General features: G+C 44.2%; 1 protein-coding gene across 1 annotated transcript in view; it reads left to right on the top strand.

Moving 5' to 3' along the window:
• The first annotated feature begins 1,571 nt into the window (after positions 1–1,571).
• AKAP13 (A-kinase anchoring protein 13) overlaps positions 1,572–21,313 on the top strand; it is a 101,580-nt gene continuing 81,838 nt past the window's right edge. The window contains exons 1-2 of the mRNA XM_019471348.1: positions 1,572–2,180; positions 6,834–6,910. Coding sequence (XP_019326893.1) covers positions 1,592–2,180; positions 6,834–6,910 — 666 coding nt within the window. The 5' untranslated portion in view covers positions 1,572–1,591. The remainder of the gene's footprint in view (positions 2,181–6,833; positions 6,911–21,313) is intronic.

Genomic DNA, 21,313 nt, shown 5'->3' with positions numbered 1-21,313 from the left:
AGAGCAATCGCCAGCTAAGGAAGAGTCAGCCAGTGCTGCTCAGCCCTTACTCAGTGGTTTTAATGGCACTGAGTGTGCAGATGGGGAGGATGCAAATGTGGGAGTGGTACCTGCACATGATGGTACGAATGCAGATGGTGGCACTGGCGATGTCTCTGTTGACCTTTGCAAGACTGGCGATAACAAGGAGACTGGAGCGGACTCATGCACTGATCAGGTAAACAGTGGCTTCTTGGAAAGCCGAGGCAATGCCTGTGTCGCAGCGAGGCAAGATGTCACTGCGAGGGCCGGGGCAGCGTTGCCAGCAGTGAATGGGGTGAAGGTTCCTGCATGTGCATCAAAACCTGCTCCTGGTTTGGAAATCCATGGCAGCGGTAAGAGTGGGGAGCGGGAAGGGCAGGTGGAAGCAGGTTGCACAGATGGGAAATCCAGCTCGCCCTCACTGGAAGACAGTGTGGAAACTGATGGCCCTGATGTTAAACCTGAAAACGATGATATTGGTGGATCTAATCAAAGCAGTGCAGAACCTGCATGTTGCCAGGAGAGTGGTAAGATCACTGAATGTGTGGCTGAAGCAATGGAGGACAGTGAAGCCTGCAAAGAGGAGCCAGTAGAAACTGATACCAGCAGCAGCGGAGATGGAGGAAGCGCAGATTCTGCAGACAGGGGTCAGGAAGTTGCTAGCTATCGCCCTTCTGCTGATCAAACTGTCGTTAAAGATGAAATGGGCGACAGCTTCAAACCAGACGCTACTCAAGAGAGCAAACGTGAGCCTGCATCACTCCCTCCGGAGGATGCAAGCACATGCCTAGCAGAAAAAGAGCCTGCACAAACCAAAGCAGAGATAGCAGAAAGTGTTTCGGAGCAAGAGGGGCTGAGCGGCGAGATGAAATCACTCGCTCCCCTACCCAGAAGAGAGGGACTTGCTGTGAGTCAGGAGGGAGATGCTGCAGTGGCACCTCCCGGGCAGGAGGCAGCTCTGCAAGGTAATGACTCTGGATTAGCTCCGTGTGCCAAGGGTGCAGACTGTGCGGAGGATAATTTAATAGGCACACCCTCTGTAATTCATAATGAAGAATCTAAACAAAACCAGGAAGCGGTGGCGGCAGGCTCGGCAGAGCTTGCCCAGCGGCGCGGTGGGGAGCATGGCAGGGTAGCTGCCGGAGCCGGCTGGCCTGGGGACCATGCAGGGGATGAGGGCTCTCCGAATCAGAGCCTCTCACAGCAGGCTGAAGGAGACAAAGCTGAGCCTGAGCGGGAGGCTTGTGCAAGTGGCAGGGAGCAGGTTTTGTCGGAGGAACTTCTTGCTGCTGTTGTGAAACCCTCTGCCTGCAGTCAGGGGGGGCCTGTGGCAGGTGGCAGCTATGTGGATGCTGGGCTGAAAGGGACAGTCCGTGCCGAAGAAGCGTGCAAGCCTGGGTCAGTGAGTGCAGGAGAAGGCACCATGCACAGACCTGCATCAGCAGGCGAATCACCAGGTGCGGAGAGCGACCCTTGTCCGGATGCGGGGCTGAACCAACATGATCCCAGTCAAACCCTACAACGAATCTCCCCACGCAGCAGCACCCCTGAATTAAAGGATGCTTCAGAAATGGGAGCCCCGAGTGATGCCTGTGAGGGTAAGGAAGTCTTACGGCCGGTGACAATAACCCCCGTCGCTCTGTATTCAGAAGAGCAGGAGGATACGGAAAGTGTGCTTCCCCGGGCAGCGCTTCAGCCCATCGCAGAAGAACCCACATGCGACAGTGACTCCAGCACTGACACCGTTTGTCTGGCCGGCGAGAGCAATGCTGGTCCTGCTGAGAAAGCGGCTCAGGGGGAGGTCTTGGCTGAGCCCGATGGAAAGCAGAGCCGAGCTGTACCTGAATTGCCCTTCTCACCGTGTTCGTGCCGTTTACATGCTGTTGAGTCACTGGAAAATGTGGGAGTAAAGAGTTTGGTTTCGGCAGATGATGGCTCCTGTCTGGATAAAGTTCCTAAAATGGTAAAAAGTTTTGATGCAGTGGTTTTTGCAGCAGAGACACCTTGTTCCCCTGAATTACCAGCCACAGAAAAAGTGGGGCTTGAGCCCCAGGCTGTAGTGGATGTGGGAGCCAGCCTTAACGGAGAAATGGATTTAAGTTCTTTGACAAAGAAGAGGAATGTCAGCCCGGCAGCGCAAGGAGCTGAGCCTGTTACAGGTAGGAAAAATCAGCTGGTTTCCTGCTTTTTAGGGTTTTTTTTTTGTAGGTGTGCCTCTAGCGTCTCATCGGCAAAGGAAGGGAAATAAGAGCAGGAGGCCTGCCTTGCAGAGGAAGTGTAGGTGTTTGGGGTTTTTCTTCTGAGAAAGAAGAAATCTGAAGTTACATATTAAAACTTTCAGTTCAAATGCATGTTGCTTGGCTGGCACTGGAGGGAAGGACAGGATATTATCTCCTGTGAATTTGTGCAGAAGAATTTCTAGCACGTGAATCCTCCCTGGAGAAGGAATGAATGGGAGGGAGCTATGTGGATTACTGTATCTTCAAGTTATATGCTTTCATGTGGGCATGAGGGTTTATTTGCTTAGTGCTATTCCTTCGCTTCTCCCCTTTATTTTTGCTAACGTGGAGTCAGAGGGTACAACGGGGCTCTTGCATTTTCTGTGCTCGCCTACTTGAAACAGCTGCCAGTGTCCTTCTGAACTGCGCAAAGCCACTTCCTAATTGGCGGTATTAGGTCATTTAAAAAAGCCAGCCAGCCCTCCCCCCACCGCCTTTTCCGGGCTGCAAAGCTTTTTTGTCAGGCAGAGCAGCCGGTGGTGTTTTCCAGTGCATTTAAGCAGTACTGGAACTCAGATGATGAGTTTTGCTTGCTGCCATCGGCTGGGAAGCGGGACCGGCGTTCCCCGTGGATGAGTGGATGGGGGAGAGCAGTGGGACTTGGGGGACAGCGTAGACGTCTGGTGCCTGTGCGACAGGAGCTAATAGAAAACGTCACCAGGTAACTCCAAAAAGGGAAATAAAGGGATAAATTGAATGAAAGAGAAATGGGTTTGTCGCTCCAGCCTGGAATTAAATCATAGGTGAATTTGCTACTGAAGCATGGAGCTAATCTGATCTTTATATTCCACCTGTTCAGGCAGCTGTTAAATGGAAGCAGCTGAACTTTTTCAGTTGCCATTTTTTTCTTTGCTATGAGAAAATGATCCAGTGCCTCTTGCTTTCCCAGCACTGAACAAACAAACAAACAAAACATTTAAATGATCAAAAGAAAACAAAAATCTGCCATGATAAGAATCATGAAGTTGTAAAGCTCTACAGCTATTTTACTGCTTTGATTCGGGGAGCTGTTTCTTCAGTCTAAATGCAGAATGGGGTGATGGCAGAGGATTTGTTCTGATATGTGGTAGCAGAATAACTGGGGGCAGGGGAAAGGATTGATTTTGGGGGGGGGTCAGTGGTGGGTCCAGCAAATCCTTTTTTCATTGAGTTCAGGATTTTTAGAAAGTTCATGTGTAGGGAGATAACCAGTAAACATTAGTCAGGAGTTCATTAGTAAGTAAGTAGAAAGATTTAAAGGTGGATTAGAAAGCTGTTTTCAGAAAGAACCTATTTTAGTGTTGTGGTGGATTGACAGTTCAATAGGACGGGAGTGGCTGTAAGTCAATACCTGGCAGGGCTTCTTTCTTCTGGGAGCCTCCTGCTCTGCCGGCTCCGTCCATACAGTCCAGGTCTTTATCTCTGGTTGGTTTCTTGGAGGTATGACGTTGTCTGGGCGAGGTTTTAAAAGGAGAAGGGACTAAACAGTACAATAAGATAGTGACTGAAGTAGGAAAGTAATATTAAGGCATCATTCTGTGTTAGGGTATGGAAAGGGGGGGGAAAAAGGAGGTGATCCTGTTACTGACTTTAGCCCTAAGGATTTAGGGCTAAAAGTTCTTGGAATACAATAGTCTGACCTCTCCATAAGGAAGAATTGTTTATTTGCAGTGGGATGCTGCACAAAGCAAAATTTCAGCTGGAATATCTTCTCTTGAAGAACTTTAGGGTTGCTCTGAGGCAAAATGTTAGGAAAGCCTGAATAAAATATTAGCTTAAAGCAGAGACAAGCGACTGCTATGAATCCAAGCTCACTATTTGAAATATTTCTGAAATTCAACTCCTATAAAGCAGCATCTAGAACTCTGATATGGCAGTAGTTCAAAAGAACAGATTTACTGTTTATTATTATTGCTGTGTACATTCTTCATGTCAATGTCTAAGCTTTGGATAGCGCATTTTGTGTATGAGTTCAGTGGCAGCCTTCAATTCTTTGTATCAATTCTTCTTTGCTGTGTCAGTGCTGGGGAGTTTTCCCTGCAGCCTGGGTTTGTACAGAGTATTTTGTAGCCATGCAGGAGTCGTCAGTGTTCAGAATGAATCAGATCTTTTTTTGATAGACTACAATAAAACCTTCCCAAAGGAAGTGTAGGTCATGAGGCCATTTCTCAGAAACGCATGTGGTCAGAGGGGTTTATTGTCATGCTAATTTATCAGAGATGTAACTGGCTGATAATTGCTGGTGCCATTACTCCAAATCATTGAGGTCTTTAATTTTTTTATTTCTATTGTGAAATTGCTCCCAAATATATACCTGTTTATCTCAATGCCTCCACTTAGTTTCAGCCTACCCCCAAAACGGAGACTTCACAGGGCTAATTGCCTTATCCAGACAAATATCTAGTGACCGATCACAACACTAAAGGAAGGCGATGAAGCTAGAAGATCCTACTTTCATAAGGCGGCTCCTCATGCTGTTAGCTTTAGACTCAGAACTGCATTACAGCGGAGTAATGGGTTCTGCAAGCATGTTATTTCAAGTCAGGCAGATAGATGCTACCCATTAAAAAAGCAGGCAGTTAGGATATGAAATTATACCACAGTAGCCAGGCTGGGTGCGAAGAGAAGAAATGGCATGTGTTGATGCTGACAAAACACCTCCGAGTAGATGCACCTTCCTGGCAGAAAGTGACGCCGGCAAGGTTAGGTTGTATGGTTGGGGTTTGGCATCTTAAATTAACAAGTACTATAATCGCTGCTCCCTAGCTCTTCTCCTGGGAGAAATATCCCTAGTGTATCTCTTGTAGATCTCAGCATTTAAAGAAAACGTTCATTGCCAGATAGAAGAATACCACCTTATCTTGAATTTTACCAGTCTTCACCTCATTCTCATCAATGGCATCTTCCCTATGGAAAAGCACTTACTACAGTTTCCTTCACCTGTTAGAATAGCAGGGTGAACCGATAACAAATGTCACTAACGATACCACACATGCGATAAGGGGCTCTATGCCCCAGAGACCGCTGTCATAGCATTATAGTGCTTTTTGTTTGAGATACGTTTCTTAATAGAAGTTTAAGAAGAAGTGGCAGAGTGGAAAAAATTGTCCCCTTGAATTTCATCCTGAGGGCACATGTCTTCGTCCTCCAGTTCTTACCCAGCACAGAGTATCACCACACTGCTTGCTTCTCCTGTCCTCAGTGCACCAGAGGTTTGTGCCTTGTGTGTTCTGTCTTTGGACCACGATCTCAACCATCACAGCATTGCCACGACCCCGAGCAGATCTCATCGCGACCGAGAAATCTGCTTTGCCAACAAATGGGGCTTGCAGAAATTTGTAGCATTACCTCTGATTTCTGAGAGTCTGCCCACAAACTCATCTAATCGAGACAAAATCATGCCAATTTGACTTAATGATGTTGGATTGGTTTATCAATAGAACTTTGCAAAACCAGCTAGTCCCAAAATCAAGGGTAGACTTCAATGCCAATGGAAAACCATTGGTGACAGTTGTTACCGCAATTTCCCTGTGAAGATGGGAGGCTCCTCTTGCTAAATCCCTGAACGGGTAATCTCAACTGCAAACATACGTCGCCCTTAAGAAGGCATTGCCATCCATCCAGTGTTTGTTTTTAGTAGAAATGAGAGAGGGAGTGAGATTAGAGGGGGGGTTAGCCCTGACAGAGCCACTCTCCATCTGGGTGGCTTTGGTCAAATCACTTCACTCCTCTAAAAGTATCCTGTGTGTTGAGCCACTCTCCATCTGGGTGGCTTTGGTCAAATCACTCCTCTAAAAGTATCCTGTGTGTCGTGAGAGTCATTAGCTTGGGGTTGAAAGAGTTAGAACATTGACTTTATGCCAGGAAAACATAGGTAGACGGGAACCCCAGGGGAATGGTGACTAATGAAAGCTTTGCTGGGCAGAGAAAGCAGCTGGGACATGATGTTTGTACCACTGCAGTTGTGACACTCCCATCATGGGAGCATGAGGAGGGGGAAAATCAGCTGGGACTTTGTAAACTCCAGCAGAAAAGGGTTTGCCTTCCTAGTCTAGGGACCTAATTGTCATCCTTAAGGGAGTGCATGTGGGCTGAATTTTTGAAGTTTGTGATTTTTTTTTTCCAACACTTAAAATACCTGTTGAGAAAAGGCAAGGCTGGTTTCTTGTGTTATCTTCGGGTTATGGTAAGAAGAAAAACAGCAAAAATTTTGGTTCTTTAACTAGACAAATGTGAGCCAAGAAAATACATGGGCAAATATATGCAGATGTGCTCAGCCTCACTCAGAGCTTTTCAGGAGTTTCACCCCGTGCTTGCTGCTGTTCCATAGTTTCCTTCAGTCCCAGACATGAAAGTTGTTAAAACTAATAACAAACAAGCGGCAAAGTCGGGAATGAAACCAGATGTTGGAAGTCAAATGGACTTGTTGAAGGGGTTTTGGGGTTGGGTTTTCTTTTCTTTTTTTTGAGACTGGTTTGAATAAACAGAAAAATAGCAGCAGCACTGAAAGAAGTTTGTTTTTAAATTGCCTGTGTGAACCCTCTGTTTTCACAGGGAAGTTGGAAATGAAAACTGAAGACGAGGTGGATTTTCTGAAAGATCGTGGTGAGCGCGCAGCCCGCGAGGAAGCGGTGAGTGCCACTTACGCATTGTCACCTTGTCTTTTTCTATGCTTTTTAAAGAAATGCCACCACTGCTGCGGCCGGCCACCTAACCTGCTGGTTTCCTTTCTGTAGCCTTTGCAGAGCTGAATGGCGTCCATCACCGTGACGTTTTAGCCTTTTAAAAAAGCATGGACTTTTTTAGACCTTGTGTTTTTCAACCACTGGATTAAGCCACATTTATGTTGTCTCAGTCAGTGACATAGAGATTGACCCAAACGGTTCCTCGTGGGGCAGGGCTGTACCAAGATTTGTATATAATTTGATGAAAGCGATGCCCCGTAGCATGCTTGAGGTTGGCAACGCTGCGTGGGGGCTGGCAGCGCCTCCGAGGTCCCCCCACGTGCGTGGTCCTGGGGAGTCTCTCTATCCCCTCTCACGCTTTCCCCCTCCAGGGAGCTTTTTGGCAGAGGGGACTGTGGCTGCGGTCGGTGTCGGGGTGTGCACAGACTCCAAGGTCTAAAGGCATCACTGGCTGGGAGCGTTAGTGCCTTTGCTGGAAGAAAAATTAATAATGGGAAAACATATAGGGATCAAATGTGGGGGGAAAACCCATATTCCTCATGTCGGTGACCTATAAAAAGGACATGCCAGGGATCAGAAATCAGTTGGTATTGTTTTCTATTATTTGTGCTTTGCCATATTTAAGGACTGTCTATGATAAAAAAAAGTGAATATTGGGCTTGACAGGAACGTAATTTTGGTTTAAAGCACCCCTAATACATATTCTGCTTTATAAAGAGCTGGGTTTCACCTTTCCTAGCTGGATTTGCATTTGCTCCTCTATTTTATATATAGTTTCTTGTTCTTGAAAAAGAAAGTGTTTTGTAAATGCTAAAATGCTCGCAGCCTGTGTTGGTGCATGTTGCCCTTGAGCAGCTGTGTTTGTGTGTTAGTGTACCATTATGAAGCTGTTAAAAAAGAAAATATTGCGGGGATGAGTTAACATTGCAGGGTGGAGCACCAAAAAACTTTGCTCATCCTGCAGTAAAGCTCTTTAGGCGGCAGAACAGTCTTGCCAAAGCTTGTAATAAAATCAGGTTTATTTTGTTTTTAACAAGTTAAGGCTTAATTTCTGTAGCTGTTTGCTCGGTGAGTTAGCCGGGAACTAGTGCAAATAACTTCCCAAGCTAAAATTTGTGCTGTCTGATAAGTAAGTCTTTTGTTACTGGAATGCGTAAGTGTAAAGATGCTGATGATTTTTTTTTTACCAACCCTTTATTAAAGATAATTTTCAGGACTAATACTTAGGTTTCTGGTAGTAAAGTAAGATATCTTTAGAAAATGCAAATTAGGGCACTGCCTTTTCCTTTCAAACAGGGAAAAAAGAAAAGAAACATATTGAATTTGGCTTCCATTTTGCATGTTTTACAGGCATTTAGATTTTTTGTGTGTGTGCTTTCTTCTCTTCTTCCTTTCCCTCCCACCCCGTTAAACACCTCTTTAGAAATCTGGCTTTTCTGGTGCAGGAATGGGAGTGCCAGGGGAATGGAAAGTTTGCTGCAGGACTGACAGGGTTTCCTGTTGCTAAGTTCAACAGAAACAAAACAACAACTGCACTATATTAAGGTCATTTAAAAAAAAAAAAAATCAGTGGAAGACTTATAAATAGAGCTTAATTCACACGTGTAGGTTGGGTAGAGATCTGGCCGGTGAAAGCCATCGCGAAGTGTGCATCTCCTGCCTTGTCCCGTCTCTGCTTTATTTAGTGCTGACTTCTTTTGTAGCCAGAAGTCTTTCAGGTGCTCATTGCCTGCTCATTACAGAGCCATTTTGTGGTTAGTAAAAGCGGTTTTCTTAACTCGTTGCAAATAGAAATGTTGTTGCTTGCACTAGGTCAGGAGCTGCAGGTATTTAGCAGTCTCACCGGTGCTGTCAGCAACTTTGGACCTTGGGAACTGCATTAACTCCTGTTTTATGGGTGAGAATTTTGCACAATGTTATTTATACGTATGCGATGTAGAAAGCTGTTTATATGCACAGACTGTTAAAAAAAAAAATGTTTTGGATCCTAAAAGTGCAACTTCTTGTATAGTCGAATTAGGCTGAATAACAGTAAGCTTGAGCACACTGGAAAGAGAAGGGGAAAATTCCTTCTCGTGAGTTGGTTTCTGAAGGCAGAGATTTACCTGGATTCGTGATGCCAAGAAGCGTGCTCCAGTAGTACGTGTATAAGGTTGCACATGCTTTCCCTGTAGTTGTTTCAGAAGACTTTGCCTGAGAGAGGCTCTTGTGCATGTCATGGAAAAGCTGCAGCTGAAAAATGTTTAGGAAAATAATGGTTTGTAGGGTTAAAAGCACTGAAAAGAAAACAATGGAAAAATGTCTTTTCCAATTAAAATGGGTTTTTAAAGTGTCTGTTTCTTAAATCTCCAGAATGTTTTCTCAGAGGTTGTATTTGTTCAGCTCTAGAAATTCTGTAACCAGAGTTTCCCAAGCTCCTTTCATGTTGGATGGGGCTTTGAGCAACCTGGTCTAGTGGAAGGTGTCCCTGCCCATGGCAGGGGGGTTGGAACTAGATGATCTTTTAAGGTCCCCTCCAACCCAAACCATTCTATGATTCTATGTTGGGCGGTGGGTGCTCATCCTGTCGGAGACTCCCTGGATCCTTATCTTCCTGCTTTGTTTGGGCATCTTGAGTAGAGCTGGGGCAATAACTTGGTGTGATCTATTAAAATTAGACTTTAGCATTTTTTAAATAGAATAACTTTAGATTCTTAACTCTGATGAGAAATCTGGTTTGGCTTCTGCATACTGTGATATTAAAATAATTTAGAAATGGCACCTGGTGGCTCCAGCATTATGAAAGTAATGCGACAGTTTGAAATTAACTGTACCCTGATAGACTTCTCTTCTTGTGTTGATCCCAGAAATTGGTTATGATTCATTATTTGTTGAATCTTTGTCTTCATGTGGCAGGATGGATAAGGTTGCACTGCTGGGTTCACCCGGCGGCTTCGGTTGTCTTAAGCCTGTGGCTGACAAATTGTAGCTGGCTGACCCCAGAAACAGAGTTCACTGGGAAATAGCCTTCTCGTTGTATTTATTAATTTCATTAGTTAGTTCCTATTGAATTTAATGCATCCTACCTTTACCACGTGAATTAGTTTTTAATTAATATATTTTCAGAAGTTGCAGCCTACCAGATAAACGTGGCATTTCTAAATATCTTCACAGAGAATGAAGCTTGAAAAGGATTTGCACTTTCATCTCTCCACTGATCCAAGTAGTGCAGTAACGTGTGATATATCAGCAAGGTCACTTTCTGGGGGAAAACTTGCAGTATTTTCAGTCATGATTTGGAAGATGGAAGTATGTTTATAAAGCTCTCGGATGACATCAGGTTGGGAGGGGTTGCAGGCACTTGGGAGAACAGGGTCAGGGTTCAGAGTGACCTTAAGAAATTGGAGAGTGCATCCAGATAAGAGACAAAAGCAGCCACAGAGTGCTTCATTTGCTAAAAAGAAATCAAAATGCACATTTACTAAGTCAGGTTTAAGCTGGAGAGGGATGGGTAGAAAAAGGCTGAGGATTTTTAGTGGACCACAAATGAATCATCAGCGAGAGGCTATTGCAAAAGAGACAAATCTTGTTTTGAGTTATATTGAAGGAGTGTCCTCTGTAAGGTGTAGGAGGTGACTTACTCGTGTGTGGCACTGCGGGGGCATCATCAGTGTCATCGAATCCGGTTTTGGGTGCCCTGCTCCGAGGAGGGCACAGGCATACTGGAAAGTGTCCAGAAGGAAACAACGAGAAGAGATTAAGAAATGTGAGAAGAGGTTGAAAGAATTAAATTTATTCAGTGCAACAAAAAGAAAACTATTGTGCAATCTAGCAGTCTGCCAACATGTAATAGTGGTTATTAAAGTCCCAGATTTCCATGGCAGCTTAACTTACTGATTTGCTAATTTGCGAGGGTGATTTAGGTTGGATGTTGAGAAAACGTCCTGTTATCATCATGAAACTGTCGCAAGACCACCTAGGGAGGCTAGGAAACCTCCTTCCTTGGGAGTTGTTACAGATAAGATAGATGATGCTCTGTCGGGACAGAGCCCCAGGTCTATTGCTGCCCATTGCTTTTGGTTTGTAGGCCCCCAGGTTTGTGCTTTGCTGAACAGGGAGAAGAGGAGGGAGCAGCTTGGCCGGAGTCCGGCAGGGTGTGCAAGGGAAGGGGGCAGGGATGGCAGGACCGTAGGAGATGGAGGTGGGAAGAGGGGATGGGCTGGACTGGGTGGAAGAGGGCTTGTGGGAGGGAGGAGAGTGCCCCACGGCATTGAGATAAGTGTTGGTATGGTCAGTAGGTGTGAAGGATCCAGAGATTTGTCCTCCCCCCAGCTGTAGTCTTCCATGTTTCTCTTCCCTGGAGTCAGCAGATAAATGGAGAAAATTATGGCCAAGGTGTACAGTGTCACCCCCTCTAGTGGCTGGTCCTTAGGAGGAGAGCCTGGTGCCAGTGCTGGTTGTTGGTCAAGTCAAGTAGTAGAGAGATGCTTCACGGCTCAAAACTGGTGAACCTTGTCAGTGACCCAAGACAATGGGTCATTATAGTTCTCCAGGCTCCAATTTCTTTTCTTAGGAAATAACTTCTTTAATGAACTGCTCACCCTGAGGACCTGCCAAAATTCAGGTTGTCTGTGTGCAGTGAAGTCCATTTTCTCCATCTGCATGTGTGTACGTATGTACATACTATGGGACGTGTACATATGTACATGTGTACATATGTACATACATACTATGGGATGGTGATTGCGAATCCCTGTTTTCCAAAGGGCCTGCAGAACAGTGTGGGAAGCTTCCCGATAGCATGGGAAATTTCAGAGCGAGTGGCTGAAGTGTTAGAAACAAATCAGAGCGGGGTCCGGCGGTGGGAAGTGCAGCCTTAACAATAGGCTGCATCCTCGCCCTGCCTCTTCAAAATCACTTGTGTAAGTCTTTCTTTGTCAATGTTGTCCTGTAACTAGAGTAAACATGGAAAAACCCAGCCAAAAAGGAGCCTGCCCTAAGCCTGGCATTACTGCTGGAGGGTGACGCACACGTACCCATTGGGTCAAGGCTTTAGGCTAGTCATCCGCGAGGCCCTTTCTCGCACCCACCAGCATCCTGTGTCTGCCCCGGATGCTCAAAGCTGAGTCTTGAGAGGTCTAGGAAGAAATTGTGTCAGACAGTCAACCCCTGAGTAAATTCATCGCTGTGCAGAATAGCTCGCCCTGGGTTTCGCCGTCTGTTCTGTGCATCGCTGCGTAAGCCAGAGTCCACGGTACGTGCTGCAGAGAGTTAGAAGAAAAGCTGGGGCGGGGGTGTGCGGTGTGGAGAAATCCAAACCAGGCTGGGATTCTTGTTTGGCCTTCGCTATTACTCATGCTTTGATATCTGTAGCAGGAAGGCGTTTATACAGCTATTGTGGCAGGTTTTTTGTCCGACGCTTAATTTCTCTGGGTGCTGCAGTTCCAATGCCTTTTTCTCCCAAACACTGCTAATCCTCAGCTTGAGACAGTCGTTTCCAAGCTCAGTCACAGGATTCACGGATGTTAGCAAGAGAAGCAGGAACGTGGACGCCGAGCCAAGTCCCCGACTCAGCGCAAAGATGCTGCTCCCAGGTTTGGCTCAGCGTGAGCCTGCGGCAGGACGGGGCAGATGAAGGCTCCCGCGCCGCCACCACGGCTCACTGCAGCCTCAGGGCTTGTGCTAGCCCTCGCTGATCTCTAGAGATGGTGAGTTACTTTCCCCCTGTGCCTTCCCCTTCAGCCACTACAGGCAACGTTTTCTAGAGGCAAGTTTGCTGCGTGTAGCCCTGATACTGGTTTTTCATCATTTCCTAATTTCCTCTAATAAAACATCTGGCTCTGCCATCCTCCTAGTATCAGCTGCAAAGGAAGTTTATCTCTCAGCTTTTTCACACTCATTTTAAAAGTGTCAAGAGCTACTTGCAATTTTATTTACCATCTGCAAATACTGTTGCCTCAAAGGCAGAGCTGCGTATATATTCCTGCCGTAGTCTTGAGATGGTTGCAGATTAAAGACAACTGTTTAATAACTATGAATCTTCTGTGATGCTTGCTTTTGGCTTGCTTCAAAGGGATTCAGTCATACAAATTATTTAACGTCAGTGTATTAAAGTAGCTTTCTGAGGCCCTTTTTAGGATCAGGACTCCATGATTTCACAAGTTTGTAAAACACAGAGCTAAAGGATTTCCAGAACAGAAAATCCTGGTTTTGGAGTTTTCTTCCAGTTGTTAGATACATTCATTTTTTTATGCAGTCATGAAAGTATGGATCCAGAAAATAATGGATGTGTAAGACTGTTACTGTGACAAAGGAATGCTGGCATTAAATATTGTACTTTGAGAAGGAAAATACCGTGCTGTTTTTGAATGGTTCAATCTCCTGTATCGTATGGATTCTCTTATTTGTGTTTGAAACCTCTTAAAGTTTTGTGATGTAACTGTTGTATGGTAGACATGCTTACTGCACACTGAATTCCTGGTCTAAATATAGAGGAAATTAAGATGATAACATGGGAGACCAAATGTGGACTTTTCGATGGAGACTGCATTATTATGACAAATGGGTACTTTGGTGTATCACGTCACTGGGTTTTCATCCTTCTGAGGGAACCTATCGAGCTCCATTCTGATACTTTGGAAGCTGAAGTTGGCACCTTACAATGTAGAGAAGCCAGCATTTATGTTTTTTTGTCGACTTATGTTTTTTGAAGTTCATCAGTAGTTACACCGCCTTAGAGGAAAACCTCATTAATACGAGAAATAGGTTTTTAATTTTATTACCATACATTTGTTCTGGGGTTTTGTGAGGAGTCATGGACTAGTGCTTCAGTTCTCTTGCCATCCTATGCTAACCGCTATCCTATGTGGCAGGGTTTTTAAAGTATCGTTTTTCAGGATTTGGGAAAGCTTTTTGGGACAGTTTGTGCCAAATCCAGAAAGTGTCCTGAAAGGTCAACCACAGTGAGAAGTGACACGTGGAGGGAGAAAGCCCCGGGGTGCCACTGGGTCATGGCTTCAGCAGCGACAGCCGCTGGCAGGCACCGCGGTTCCTCCTCTGCTGTGTCAGCACAGGGGTTTGGGAGGTCGTGCTGTGAATGGGCCAGGTTCAAAAGTGAGATGAGACCTGGGCAAAGCTTTTGTTCTGGGTTCAGAGCAATGTCTGCCATTTGGGGAGCTTTGGACTATAACCGTATGCATGGGGAACAGCTTTCTTCCCACTTTTTACTCTGATGGAAGAGCCTTAAATGAGATGCAGTATTTAGAAGGTGAGGTTAAACAAGTTGAGACTGTAGGAATGACAGTGAAAACTTTGAAGGGTGCAAATAGTTAATTCTTTGAGTAAATTACTGTAGGAAGGGGTTAGCTCTCCATTGCTTCAAGTGTTCCCATCAAGACTGGATATCCTATGAGCTATACACTGCAGCTCTAAATAAACTGCCACACCAGTGCTAGAACTGCTGCGGGCTTACGTTGCCTGACCTGTGTTATACTGGAGGTTTGTATGGATTTGGTGTTTGTGTCATACCTCCTGTCTTTAAGATCCGTGTTAGAAGGTGAAACCTAGCAGTGCAGTCTGAGAGCGCTTGGATAGGTACAACTATCTGAGAGATGAGCAGGACTCTTGGCCACTGATAAAGAATTATGTGCTCCAGCAGTATCCAGGCATGGCATTTCTGACTTCATCTTCCAGCAAAGGATGAAAAGAATGGTGTGAGTAAGAAGAAAAAAGTCAAGGACAAAAGAGAGAGACTTGTGTGTGGAGCTAGAGTGGAGATTAGAAAGAATACTTCTTAAGTGTTTCCATTCATGCAGTGTGAATTGTTATGAAAATGTATTTGGCGTTTTACCTAGTACTGTTAAAACTCTTTCCATGGAAACACGGAATCAAAATGCATTTAGCCTTGTGGTAGTTGCACACTCTCCTTTCTGTTATCGTTTTCAGTCTCTCTGGTCTTTCTTCCCGTATTATACCATTTTCATGCAAAGGTGGAAATCTCAGATTTTCTTCCTCCAGCATCTCTGCTGTTACTGCTCCATGTCATGTACACATCCTGGTGTGGCCCAAAGTGACTCAGCTGTGTTGCAGAATGTTACTGGGATCAAACGGCTGTTAAAACATCAGATGAGATAAAAGCCTGGGTGATAACTGTATGTTTGCTTTTCATGTTTGCTTTTCCATGCAGCATCCTTGCTCACATTGAGCAGACTGACTGCTCTCTGCTTTTGTCAGGGACATCTTCCCTGCTGCTTTCTGCCTGGTCTGCACTGTGCAGAGCAGTAGTATGGGGCAATTCGGCGGTGATGGAGAGGGCTTTAAGCTTGGGACTGTGAAACAAGAATAGATGGTTAGTGTTGCAGTGGATGATTAAAATATCTTAGTCTATACAGAAGGACTGAGTGATTTGGTATCCAAGCATACGATATCTGAAATAAAAGCACTTGACTGGTACGGAAGGGATTGGGTTTGGCCGAGCAGAGGCAGCTGCAAGCCAGAATTTAGCACCCCAGGGGTAGAGCAATGAATGGGTGTTGTGTTTGGCTGTGGTCAGCCGTAGCTGTCCTTACTGTCATGGTAGCAAATGCATCAAAACTTTCAAGGAAAGGAAACTTCTGAATTTTGCTGGAACACTTGTGTTAGTCATAGGTCACACCGAAGAAGAGGTGATGTCTCCAAATGCAGATCTTGTAAAAAGCGTGGACAGTAGTGACTTTTTTGTGGAGACCTCAGAGCAGGTAGGCGTAACAGATAAGAAGAGAGTTTCTTCTCACTGCCGCTTACCTCCTTCCATCGCCAGTTCGTTGTTTTTACTCCTGTGGTCTGTGTTTTAGACTTCTGCTTTGGAATAACCCCAACATGGAGGCTGTAACAAGAATGTGACAGAGTTTTGCAATGGTTTAATAAAATATACTTGATTAGCTGTATTGGAATTAGCAGATGGGAGCAAACTCTATACCAGGTTTTCTTTTGCACTTGATCCCTTGCAACTAACAAGGTTCTTCTCCTTCCACCTTCTCTTTCTGCTTCACTTATGCATTAAATTTATGCCTATATAAGCACGTATTTGATGTAGCTAACTTTCTGATTTTCTCTTAAGCCGTGGTGAACTTAGCTGCTCCCTCCCTTCTTGCTTACTGTGTTTATCATCGTGGTGCCAGCGATGTACTCAGCGAAAATGAAGGCAGTAGCTGTGCCCAAGAGGCTAGTCCAAAAGATAGAGGCAGTATTTCTGGGTTATCTCGTTTGCTTTCTCTTCTGTTTGTGTAGCTTGAGTCAGAGGAATTGTTGCTAGCCTGTGTTTAACCTGAGTTACGCTGCTCTCCTTTCAGATCTGCAAAAGGACCGATGCTTGGCTTGTGATTTTCTCAGCCTAGTTAGACATTGCTTCTCCCTAAAGACTTTGCCTTGATTTACACCCTGGTACCATTACAGCCATGATAATAGTAGTTTCACCTTATTTATGCACTTAGTTATTTGGGGGCATATTCTTACCTGTGGGAAGTAGGGCACCTTTTTCAAATACCGCGTGCCTCCCTGTCCTGAAGCATTTCCATCTTCTCTACTGCAAACACTAATACTGTGTTTGCAAGTACCGTGGCGCTGGGTCTGCCTATCTCATTTACCAACTGAATATGTTCTCCCTTCTTATATGTTGTCCTTCCAGCTGGTGAGATAAGAGGCAGGAATGTGAAGCCTCGCCCTCGCTAACTCATTAGTCTGAGCCCTGGTACTGCTCTGCTTAGCATCAAGTGACTTGTTTTTCTTCTGTCTGAGACTGTACTTACCTCCATAAATCACAAGAAGATCATAATCCTGACTTACTTGACACTGAACTTTTGCTTGGTTTCTTAACACAGCTGGACACATTAAATGCCTAAAAGTGGTTGGGAGGGATATTATTTCCAAAATACACATTTTCAAAGGCTGGAGGTGCAGTTCTCTGAAACAATGGTTTCAATCTGAGATCTTGTGCTTGGGAATGTAGAAATCTCTTCTGCCCCTCCAAAATATGACAGTGCAGATCGCACTGATTCTTGCCAAAGGCAGGGATGGGGTGAGCTGTTAAAGTCTGCTGAGATTAAAGAAGTGTTTCTTGGTGTTTTGTTCCACTATTATTTTTATTTTTAACTCACTGACCGTAACAAGGTGAGGAAATGCATACTTACCCACTTGCCCAGGAGGAGGTGGACAAGTCTTAGCTTCAAATGCCTGCACGTAAAAAAAGAGCAGTAATGTACATTTTTGAGCCTTTTAAAAGAGAAGGAGGGTTGCTTACACCATTTCCAAATATTCCCACCTGCAGATGCCCAACAGGAGGCATTGACTGTAAAGATTGGGGTCCCGTGGTGTTAAAAAGGGAAGGGGAGAGAGAGAGAGTCCTTTCCTCCCTGCTGCATGGGCTGAAATGGGTTTTAGAGCATTTTGCAAATTCTGGTTTTAATTGAGTTTTAAGGAGACGTGGAGAAAAAACCTCTAAAGGCTTTTTTGTTCATAGCTGGATATTTGGGGGACAGCGCTTGATTTTGTTTGTCAAGACTTGTTTATTACTTGTTTTCTGTCTTTGAGGAAGCAGAGGTTTACTTCTTATGTTGTAAACGATGCAAAAGGCACCCAGAAGAGTGTAGATGAATCCTCTGCCTTTGTTATAAATTAAAGTATATAGACTAAATAAATAGCTTCTTTCTGGGCTTAAAATCCTTACAGTGCACCAGACAACAAAAATTTGCATCTTGGAGTAGCTCCTAGAATTCTTTAATGCTGAAATATCTCCTCTGCTTGCGAACCTGGGGCTCTCCCTCCTTTAGATACGGTTTCAATTTAAACTGGCTTTTCTTGCGACTGTCCTTTCAGGCAAGGGTTGGCACAATTCATTCAATACCAACGGTGACGCTAGGAGTGCATGGCAGGGAAATAAAAAGTTTTGAAGGTAAGATTAAACAAGTCCTCTCTGTTAAAAAGAGCAAGGGGAAGAAAAAAATCTCTGCTCGGAGTATTGGCTTTCTCTGGCTCTCAACAGTTTGACTGTACACTGAAAAAATGATTTTTAGAGCATTTTAAAAGCGTTATAGGTTGTTCTCTTTCAAGAAAACAGAATTTATATAGAAACATATTGTTTCAAGTAGCAGCTGAATTAAATGTTAAAAAATAGGATATTTTGGTTGAATTTGTATTTTTTTTTTTAGGTAAGCATTAGTCTCCCAAGAAAAGTACATTCTGTTTTTATGCATGTCTTACTGTGAGCAATGCATGTTTCCTATCTGGTAAGTAGTGCTGTCTGGAGCATCGAATACCTTTTGGCAGGTTGGCTCTTAAAATATATTGTGCGTTATCTTTTACGGAGGATGTCGGCAGATGTCTGGATCCCAGCAATGAAATAGCAGGAGGGGAGGCAAGACAAACCTGGGGTTTATTGTGGAGCGCTGTTGGAAAGGGAGAGGGGAGCCAAGGAGATGGGTAGCGGAGGGTGCTGCAGGCAAGGGTTTTAGCTCCCTTGTGCGTGGCAGAAAGCAGCTATAGCAGGGGGATATTTTAAGCCAGTATTTAGGTGAATGAGTGAGACAAAGTAGGTGCCCATTTGGGAGTTGTATTTCCTTTATTTCTTGTCTGAGGCTGGTGAGCAAGACCAGACTTGGGGGACATTCAGACTTTTTTCCCCCCCAAAGTCCCAGGGCAGGGGAGGGAACGGGGTGCTGACGGCAGCTGCTAAAGAGAGACCAAAGTCAGGAAAGGAGCCCAACTAATATTTTCTTCCAGTCTTACCGATTGACCTAGCCAAAAAAAGCATAAAATAACAACAGCTGTTGAAAAAAGTCTAAATCGTGTGCCTGTACCAACAGATGTTTCCATAAGCCATTGATTTTTAGGTTGTCCCAGCTTAAATACAGTACGGGGGTGAAAAGGGTCAAAAGGGTAAAATATATCTAGGAGAGATTTCTCTACTTAGGAGAACTTTATAAGCTGTCAGTGAAGCTGTAAACAAAGTTGCACCAAAATATATAGTGGCTTTTAGTTTAAATTGTGTCTTTTTGCTTGTTACTGGCTGCTTGGGTTAACAAAGAAAATATTTTTCTTTCAATAACTTTCAGATCTTTTGCTGGGTATTTTTTTCTTATGCGTCTGCATTAAATAAGCCCATTTAACAAAACCTGATCCTCTTATAAACATGGAATAATGACAGTATCCCACATATGGTTTTCATTAATTTTTGCATGTTTTGAAGTTGCCTTTTTTTCTCCGAAAGGCTAACTTCAGAAACAGCAGAGATTAATGCTATATAATAGCCAAAATGACTAGCTGAGCAGTCAGCAATTCTAACTTGGGATAGAAGGGGTTTCTAGTTAAATTATTTAACTATTGCATAACAAAAAGGATATTTTTTTCTGTAAAGAACGACGCTGCGTAATCTGTACTCCTCCCAGTTGCTGTTACTGGTTTACTTTGATTGGACTGGCATCAGTTCTGCTGATTATCTGCAAGCTTTCTTGCTTCTGAGTCTTGTAAATGTTTTGGATTTTAGCCTCGACAGAGAGCTCCAGAACATTTCCCTCTTTCTTCCTAAGAAAACAAAACCAACCCTTTCCTTGTAGTCACTGGCGAGAAATTTCAGATGCTCCATTTTCCTTATCGGCAACGCGGTGACCTTTGCAGCGCCTGGGATAGCCCGAATTGGAAGGGTAACTCAGGGAAATTGCAAGGCTCCCAGATAGAATAAATGCTGGGTTTTGACATTTTTGTCCCCAGTTATCTTTGTCCATTGGCTTAAATTTGTTTATTTATCTAATGATTAAAGCTGTTAAGTGTATGAAAGCGCAGCAGCTGTGGCAGGTGGGGGATGAGAGAGGGTAGCACGAAAACCCAGCAACTAAAGTTTTCCTAAAACACCTGTATTGGCCTGACATTCCCAGTGCTTGCAGGGACATTCCCTACCTTTAACTGAGTGGAGAGGAATAGGAGCAGGGTTTGGATCCATTATTCCAGTTAGGAATTATCCCTGCAACAACAAATGTTACTGTAAAGGGATCTTTGAAAAGCTGGTAAAGGAGATGTAGCATATCTTAGTTTATAACCTTAGAAATAAATATTTTATTATTTTTCTGGAGCAGTGTCAACAGTTGAGAAAATTCCTCACTAATGACGATGCTTCCACATATCTGGCTGTTAATTATACGTGTGTTTTATGTCCTGAAATTCCTTTAGGAATATTTTTTAAAATTGGGCTAAAGAGGAGAACATATTTAGTATGTACTGCTATAGCAGTGCTTAACGATGACTTTGCGGACTTGATGAATCCTTACCCTTGCACAGACATCTTTAGACCAGAGGGATAGAAGTGGGGTAAAAATTGGTAAAAACAGGTTTCTTCCACAGGGTCAACATTCTTTCCTGGGCTCTCGAGCTGTAAAGACATGTTTGTTTAATATTCTTTACAGCGGACTACCAGGGAAACGGATAAAACAGTGAGCAAATGAATACTCATGTGGTCCTACAGCAGACCTCCCAGGCAGGAGCTGGAATCCAAATGCCTCCTCTCAAAGTTTGCATTGGATTTTATTTCAAGTTTCCAAATGCATGTAGAGAGGGCATGAAAATATTGGTTGGATGCGAATGTAGGTAGGAGGGTGAGCTGGAGTGTCTGTTATTGCTGGGGAGCGGGGGGCTTGGCCGCACTCAGAGCATCTCAGTTACCGGTCGGGTCTGAGATCCTTTTCTCCACAAAGCAAACAGAAAAATTGGAAGGGCAAAACAAATACCATAGTGTCTTCAATCCCCTGCCTTCATTAGCAGCCAAGCAAAAAATTGACCTGGAAATATGATGGGTGCCTTTGTACAGCGCTCTGCTTTCCCACCACTTCCCCTCCCAGATTTTCAAGTTACAAGATGAAAGAAGAGATAACTTTTTCCGTTTTGACAGAGTGCCCGGCCAGGACAATACATGGTCGTGTGGGCTTCCCAAGGGCTGAGTCTTAGGGACTTCAATTAAAAGGGGAAAGAAAAAAAAAGAGGGAAGCTGAATCATTTTCTGGCATGATTTATTCATTTGAATGACCCTTCTCTGTTTTTCAATTAGATTACAGTGCCTTAAACTGGAGGCATAAAAGAATGGTAAAAGTTGAATAATTTCCTCAGCTCAAGATGTGTCATTTTTATATTGTCTATTAATTTTACTCACTGATACCATACGTCATTTTTGTTGGGCTTTATCCGCCAATTCATCTATGTAATCTGCTATCCTGTCTCTGTTTTTAGCTAAATACATAAGTTCTTTAGATAGAAGCATCCACCAGGCGTATCCTGGAACTGATCTCTTGTTATGGCGAGGCATCCCAGAGCGGCTCAGGTGATGTCTGTCTGCTCCTGTGCTGTGCCTAC

Source organism: Aptenodytes forsteri, unplaced genomic scaffold (genome assembly GCF_000699145.1).
Source record: "Aptenodytes forsteri isolate BGI_AS27 unplaced genomic scaffold, ASM69914v1 Scaffold1, whole genome shotgun sequence".
NCBI lineage: Eukaryota > Metazoa > Chordata > Aves > Sphenisciformes > Spheniscidae > Aptenodytes > Aptenodytes forsteri.
Note: the sequence above shows the minus strand (reverse complement) of the source record. Positions and strands in the feature narration are given on the sequence as shown.